General features: G+C 36.2%; 1 protein-coding gene across 1 annotated transcript; it reads right to left on the bottom strand.

Moving 5' to 3' along the window:
- Positions 1-879: 879 nt before the first annotated feature.
- Positions 880-6,475, bottom strand: pgap3 (post-GPI attachment to proteins phospholipase 3). Its single transcript, XM_058061660.1, has 8 exons — positions 6,026-6,475; positions 4,389-4,486; positions 4,133-4,285; positions 3,982-4,044; positions 3,741-3,802; positions 2,331-2,467; positions 2,043-2,247; positions 880-1,949 (listed from the first exon to the last, which is right to left on the bottom strand). The coding sequence occupies exons 1-8, from the start codon at positions 6,246-6,248 to the stop codon at positions 1,886-1,888; spliced, it is 1,005 nt and encodes a 334-aa protein (XP_057917643.1). The 5' UTR covers positions 6,249-6,475; the 3' UTR covers positions 880-1,885.
- Positions 6,476-8,236: the final 1,761 nt, after the last annotated feature.

Here is an 8,236-nt window from a genome sequence, read left to right as displayed (position 1 = left end):
CAATTGAATATCCATCCATATATTTTCTATGCCGCTTATAATCACATAATCAATCATAATGTACACCCTGGACTGGTCCATAGCACAATTTATTGCATAATAACATGCATGACTGAAGAAAATTGTGGATAATTGTGGACAAATTGCAAATAATGCACACAAACATGTGCATGTGCAAATAATAAAAAAATTCATGAAAATATTCAGTTGTAACTTTAGCGGCTACTTTTTGGAGAGACACCATGTATAGAAAGTAAAAAAAAAAAAAGAAAACAACAATGCAATATCATTTCGGAGGAATCATAACCCATATTAATGGGGTGAAATTAATTTCTCATTAATAGAAATTAATGATTTTTAATAAAGTATCCTCAAATTGTTTGAGGATAAGCATTGTTTTTATAGAAGTGTCCATCATGACTTGTCCCCGCCAACATCATTTCTAACAATTACCCATTTCAAAATGGCCAACTGTATAAAAAATGTATGATTTGTATATGTCTACAATATTTATCCTCAACATCGATTGTCCCGCTCATTCTCATTTTATGCTTTTCAAACGAATAGCTAGTATATACCTTTAAAAATAAAGAATACATGAGTTCAGGTGCGATGACACAACCAACCACCAGGGGGCGCCAAATCTCCATTCCCTCTCTTTTGACACAAAGGGCATAAAACGTTTTTTTTTTAAAAGAAAAATAATTCTCTGTTTACATTTAAACTTCTTAAAATTTGATGTGATGAAAGTGAAAACAATTTTATATACATTTTTAAGACACATTTCTGGGTGGGGCTGTTTTGGTACCTATAGTGGGTAAAAAAAATAAAAATAAATTCATTTCAGAGGGGTTGAAAAAGGCTCCACTGCACGGCTGATGTATTCAACTGCATTCATTTGATGTACAGTATTGTGTACTTTAAAACCGTACAGTACATTTACACACAGAAAGGGTTTAGGGACCATCTAGATGTGTCGAACAACAGAACAAAAAAACAACACACTGTAGTGGCCATTGTCCGCAATGTCAAGCAGAGCTAACAAAGGCTTGACCGTGGACTCACAAACAAAACAAAACATGCAAGCATCCCTAAAATGCACATATGGAAAAAGAAAAATGAAGCAGGGGGGGTTCAGGGTGGGGTGGGAACGTTCATGCTATCACTACAGCTCATTTTACAAGCAGTAAAATGGAGGATGAAGTGTTTGCTATACTGCAGTAAATCAAAATCTATTATCAATCATCATTCAAACACTGTTTTTCCACACTAAAAGGCATTCCAGGTGAATAAAATGATAAACACGCACAGCCCACCCAGGTCAAAACACATAAAATTTAAAAATAATTAAGCGAGCAAAGTGACAAAAATGTACTTAAATAATTGAGATGTGATTTTAAAAAGCAGCAAAAGAGGCACAAAATAAAGGGTGGAAGAGAAATATCACTGTCAGCTAAAAATAAAACCTTCAAACATAACCCCCCCACCCACCTTTCATTCTTTCTAGAACAATCCACGGGACTGAGGGCACCACTTTTGGCACCCATGTCCCCTAAACACACGCTGAAGGTGATTTGTCGCCACCTATCGACAGCCGGCACAAACTGCATTCAACTGCATTCGTGCAAAGTAAAAAAAAATCTTCATGAGTTCATGCCCAAAGCTTGAAAATTCTCTTACACCGTTTTCCACTTGGGATGAATGATAAGGCAAATGTTATTATGATCATATAAAAAAAATAAATACACAAAATAAAACAAGAAAAATGTAAACATTTGTGCCTGATGGAGGTGGAAGGTGTCATGCAGGTCATTTAGGGAGGCGGAGCTACTTTAAGTCTGGTTTAAGTCCGGCTTCCATGTTTGGGGAGGGTGCAGCGGTGCTCCTACTCGACTTTGACACCCAGCTTCTCTGTGTTTAATAAGTAGAGGCTGTCGTCAATCAGGAAACTGAATATGGGGGAGGGACAAAGAAGAAGACGGACAGTTTGAGTTGATGTTTTTGAAAATCGAAATCAAACAGGAAGAAAAAAAGAGGAGGACCTGTAGAAAAGGAAGTGCACAGGTATGGTGCTCAGGTGCCAAACCGCGTGTGCATCCAGGACCCAGAGCAGCGGTGGGAAGTCGAGGAGCTCCAGCAGTGCCAGACCGTGAAGCAGCAGCACCACCAGGCCACACTTCCACCAGTAGGGCAGCGTACGTCTGTTCCTCCAGCACCAGCACAGCCACCACAGGAGGTTCACCATGCCTTTAAATCAATCATACGCAATACAAAAATGTCATCTTTTACATATACTTCTACGCTTATAAATAGCAGCCACACAGTCCTACCGATAGTGACGTTAGCAGCCATGTTGTAGCCGTAGTCAAAACTGACGAATGTCAGGTAGGAAACGTGCGACGTGAAGGCCAATATGAGCAGCACCCCCACGATGCTGGACACCCCCGGATGCCTCAGACCCAACGTTCTGGAAAAGACATGCAGGCGGGGAAAAAACATATGTCATTTATGGTAATGGTAATGGTTTTATTTCATTTGAACATGCATCAGATTACAATTGAATGCATCACATAATCAGTTCACAGTTCCACATGTCCAAAAGGAGTAGGAAGAAGCAAAGCTTATTAAATCCTACCCCTCCATCTGGTACTTTTACAATGAGTAACTGTTACATTTGTTCACTTCCTGCTTTCCTAATCTAGTTTTTTTTTGTTTTTTTAATTTTAATTTTATTTTTTTTCATTTAATTTTAAATTAAATTTTGAATTTCAAAATTTTAAATTACTTTTAAATTAATTTTAAATTAAATTAAAAATTTTATTTTTTAAATTAAAAATTTAATAAATTAAAATGAAAAAAAAAACAACCTTAAACTATATTAGGAAAGCAGGAAGTGAACAAAATCTAGTTTTAGGTTTTTTTGTTTTTTTATTTTAATTTAATTTAATTTTTTTCATTTAATTTAAAATTAAATTTCAAATTTAAATTTTTAAATCAATTTTAAATTAATTTTAAATTAAATTAAAAATTTAAATTTTTAAATTAAAAATTACGTTTTTAAAAAATTAAAAAAAGGAAAGCAGGAAGTGAACAAATGAACAAAATAAAACATAAATTCAAATACAAAGATATACATAAAATATTATTTTAACCAAATGAAATGAAATTATGTACTTGGACAAATTTACTTGAATAATTACCTATACATTTTTTTTATTTTTTTAATAAAAAAAAATTGTCACGTACCGAAGTACGAGGTAATATGACCATCCAATGACATAATGGGTACCATAGTAAGTGTCAATATAGTGATATATATATAGCACATCATGACTGGTTCAAGACTCTTCATCCTTGTATTTAGCAAACATCAACTGCTTGTATTGTTTCTTGAATTGGCTCATCGTTGTGCATTGTTTGAGGGTCTTACTCAATCCATTCCATAGTTTGATTCCACATACTGAAATGCTATGGCTTTTTAACGTAGTCCTAGCATAGAAGTGTTTCAAATGTACTTCTTCCCTGAAATCATATTTCTCCTAATAAGAACTCAATTTGAAACACTTATATAATCTTAACTACACAATAGCAACAAACCAAACGATATGAAATTACATTAAATGTAGTGCAGTTTAGCAGTTAAAATAAAACATAAATTCAAATACAAAGATATAAATAAAAAATATTTGAACCAAATGAACTGAAATTATGTACATGGACAAATTGACTTGAATAATTACCTGACACAGCATAAATAAATGGAGTAGAGAATTACTGCTGTAGCACAGAAATAATCCATTTTCTGCAAAGGAACACAAAGCAAGATCAAGATCAAGATCGATGCTCCAGTGCTGGAAAGCTTCTAAGTAATTAGCATTAGGACCTTACTCATTAGCTAAGCTCCTAAGTCAATTAAAGTGCAGAACACCTCTCAGCAGGAACATATTTAACAAAACCATACCAGGCTGGGTGACATTTTACCTCAGTGAGGAAGGTGTCCCGTGTGTGGAACACTGTGGACCAGAACCAGGCGTTGAGGGACACCTGTGAAAAATATACATTGGAATAAGGAGTTGTTTATGATTAGGAAATATTAGGAAAATAGGATTAAATGAAAAAGGGATAGCCGAACCAAAGAGAAGGCGTTGATGGTGTGGAACATGGGGCTTTGTCGTGGTACGGTGCTCCTGTAGCGCAGCAGCATGAGAAGGCAGGCCAGGCCGTTGAGGAGAGAAGCGAGGGCGGACGCCGGCTCCTCGAAGCAAAGAAAGCGAGCAAACGGCCACTAAGAACAGAAACACACATATTATTATTATCTTTGTCAGGGTTCCATCTTGCCATGAAGATACAGTGTATGGTTTTAATCGTAATAATACAGATTTTTTAACCTTGCCGTGGAACTGCGGGACCCTGTACCCCCCAGCTTGGTAAAGACCCACTGTGGTCCACATGCACTCATAGCGACAGTCATCACGACAAGTCCAACCTAAAAGACAAGGAATCTGACATTTAAATATCCCCTATTCTGCTAAATATACTTGTCAATCATGTGCTAACAGTAATATCCTGTGTTTTATTGTCATTATAACCTGGGGAGACAAAGCCTTCTCCATCGCTGCCCCCACCCTCTGGAATTCTTTGCCTCTATGACCTTCCCACCTTTAAAAAACAACTCAAAACCCACCTGTTTAAATCTGTTTTTAATGTCTAACTTTTTATACCCGACTGCTGCACCCCGCCCCACTTTTAGCCTTGTTTTAGCTCTGAATTAATGTTTGGATATTGTATTTTAATGCATTATTTACTCTGTTTTCTATTTTTATTCTCTACTGTAAAGCATCTTAGAGTACTCTGAAAAGCGCTATACAAATAAATTTTATTATTATTATTATTATTATTATTATTATTATTATTATTATTATTATTATTATTATTACCATGAAGAAGAGTCTTGAACCAGTCATAATGTGCTATATATATATCACTATATTGACACTTACTATGGTACCCATTATGTCATTGGATGGTCATTACGTGACAAAAATAAAATAAAAAAATAAAAAATAAATAAATAAATTAGGTAATTATTCAAGTAAATTTGTCCATGTACATAATATCATTTCATTTGGTTAAAATAATATTTTATTTATATCTTTGTATTTGAATTTATGTTTTATTTTAACTGCAAAATTACACTACATTTAATGTCCCAAAAAAAATAAATTAAATTATTTTTAAAAAATATATAATTTTTGAAAATGTAATTTCAAAAAAATTACATTAAAAAAGTACATTAAAAAATTAAATTAAATAAAAATTAAAATAAAAAAAACAAAAAAAAACCTTGAACTATATTAGGAAAGCAGGAAGTGAACAAATGTAACAGTTACTGATTGTAAAAGTACCAGATGGATTCATCTATACCACAATTGATAGCATTGCCCACCTCTCGTCCTAACTTGCTAATAAGTCACATTATTATTTTTAGACCAGACAAAAAGACACAGATCTGGGTGCCACTTAAAATACCCAACCCTATTCCTAGAATATTCAATGTGCCGATAAAAAGCTAGCTGTGTGTTACACACGGCCCCTGGCCCGGACTTTGGACACCAATTCATGATGGGCATGGGTAACTGAGTTAAGGCCCAGTTTTAATCCTCTCCTTTCACCATACTTTGTTAGTGATAAAACCAGAATGACTGAGATACACTATAGATACAAGTAGAAATGCAAGAAAAACCGGTTTAAAGCGTGTTTCTGTCCTACATGGAGGTGCTAGCTAGCTATCATTAATGACTTTAGCTGTTAACAAAGACGATATAATAGTTTGTGGTCATGATAAAGGAAACTAGCTGTTTTGTTTATATATCCATTTTTCGGTCTTCAATTTCCTTACATTCCCGTGAGATAATTAACACTAATTACGATTAAATGAGAAGAGTTTGTTGAGCAAATGCTAATTTAGCAAGTGTTGGAATGTAGCAAGTAAACACGCCCGCTAACAACAACAACAGCATCTCACCTGTCAGCGCCATATACTGCGGCTGGGCTGTCTGGTACCACCTTAGCCGAGCTCCGGTGCAGTTGGTTTGGACACACTGTTTCACGCAGTCTCGGTACACCGGTTCTTTGTCGCCCTGGGAGGAATGTACAGTGGTCGCCGATATTATCAGGAGCACGACGAGGACCACCGGCACCACAGCGGACGGTCTGACAGATGTGCAGTGGGTTGACGGCGAGGCCATGGTGGGTCTCGGCCCGTCAGGACTCACGAAGGCACGGCGAGGCGACAGCGGTATGGAGGGAGTCCGTAACCAACGGTCCACATCACCAAACCGCCATTTAGCTTTGAGATGTGGGTTGTGGGTGATAATAGTCTGTTAGAGTGATACCCACACAGTAGCCCCTTGCTCCTTTGGTGGTGGTCAAATATCACGCACAACCCTCCTTTCTGAATGAAACTCCAAAATAAATGTATTCAGTATGCCATTGTCCCTGTTTTTGTTGCTAAAGCAATATATTTTAATCTAAAGTCAACAGTAAACTCTTATACATGTATAAAAATTAACAGTCGTTTCCATAGTGATGTGTTTTATTGCTAAATAGCGACAATAATGTTTTATTTTGAAGAGGCAATGCGTTTTGTTCCTGGTTCTGGTTACTTCCTGGTAACGTCACATGACCCGGTATGGGACAGCGTTCATTTGAAAGCGGCTACTTCGGCCCGTCAGGACTCACGAAGGCACGGCGAGGCGACAGCGATATGGAGGGAGTCCGTAACCAACGGTCCACATCACCAAACCGCCATTTAGCTTTGAGATGTGGGTTGTGGGCGATAATAGTCTGTTAGAGTGATACCCACACAGTAGCCCCTTGCTCCTTTGGTTGGTGGTCAAATATCACGCACAACCCTCCTTTCTGAATGAAACTACAAAATAAATGTATTCGGTATGTTATTGTCCCTGTTTTTTTGTTGCTAAAGCAAAATATTTTTATCTAAAGTCAACAGTAAACTCTTATACATGTATAAAAAATAACAGTCGTTTCTATAGTGGTGTGTTTTATTGCTAAATAGCGACAATAATGTTTTATTTTGAAAAGAGAATGCGTTTTGTTCCTGGTTCTGGTTACTTCCTGGTAACGTCACGTGACCCGGTAATGGGACAGCGTTCATTTGAAAGCGGCTACTTCGGCCCGTCGGGACTCACGAAGGCACGGCGAGGCGACAGCGATATGGAGGGAGTCCATAACCAACGGTCCACATCACCAAACCGCCATTTAGCTTTGAGGTGTGGGTTGTGGGCGATAATAGTCTGTTCGAGTGATACCCACACAGTAGCCCCTTGCTCCTTTGGTTGGTGGTCAAATATCACGCACAACCCTCCTTTCTGAATGAAAACTCCAAAATAAATGTATCCGGTATGTTATTGTCCCTGTTTTTTGTTGCTAAAGCAATATATTTTTATTTAAAGTTAACAGTAAAGTCTTATACATGTATAAAAATTAACAGTCGTTTCTATAGTGGTGTGTTTTATTGCTAAATAGCGACAATAATGTTTTATTTTGAAGAGGGAATGCGTTTGTTCCTGGTTCTGGTTACTTCCTGGTAACGTCACGTGACCCGGTATGGGACAGCGTTCATTTGAAAGCGGCTACTTCTGAACTGAAGATATTATATGAATCACTGGAGCTGATAATAAGAAACAGAAAAGCAGTAAAAACTTTTCATACATTGGAGAACGTTCTAAAAACAATTCTTATGAAGAACAAGCTTAAGTGACACGTTTTCTATTTTTGTTTTTTATTTTTGTTGTTCTTATTTTCAAGCAATATCCTTTGTTATTTACTTGTTCTTATCTATATTATTGTTCTGTATTATTGCAATTCTGCTTATACTGTTTTGTAATTGAAATTTGTAATTAAAAAAAATTTATATATAAAAAAGAAAGTGGCTACTTAGCAGTGACGTGTCAGGACTAACACTAAATTTAAACAAAAATAATAATAAAAAAAAATAGTTTGTATTTGAATTTCTGTCATAACATTGTTTATTTTTTTCTTTTTGCTATTCCGACAGACTCAATGAAACTGCAATTAAACTAACTTATTTTTTTTTTGCAATGAAACTAACTGACATGTTGTTGCACACCTTCTTCACCTGAACATGGATCCACTTCCAAAAATGAAAAGCATCATGATACATATTGCAGTCAGTGTGTGGCCATCGCTCTAT

Source organism: Doryrhamphus excisus, chromosome 22 (genome assembly GCF_030265055.1).
Source record: "Doryrhamphus excisus isolate RoL2022-K1 chromosome 22, RoL_Dexc_1.0, whole genome shotgun sequence".
Taxonomy (NCBI): domain Eukaryota; kingdom Metazoa; phylum Chordata; class Actinopteri; order Syngnathiformes; family Syngnathidae; genus Doryrhamphus; species Doryrhamphus excisus.
This window is presented reverse-complemented; position numbering and strand designations above follow the sequence as displayed.

Coding starts and splice junctions, on each gene's coding strand:
- pgap3 (XM_058061660.1), bottom strand. CDS start 6,248: ATGGCCTCGCCGTCAACCCACTGCACATCTGTCAGACCGTCCGCTGTG. Junction 2,248..2,330: donor GGCTGCTAACGTCACTATCG/GTAGGACTGTGT, acceptor ATTGATTTAAAG/GCATGGTGAACCTCCTGTGG. Junction 1,950..2,042: donor GTGCACTTCCTTTTCTACAG/GTCCTCCTCTTT, acceptor CCCCATATTCAG/TTTCCTGATTGACGACAGCC.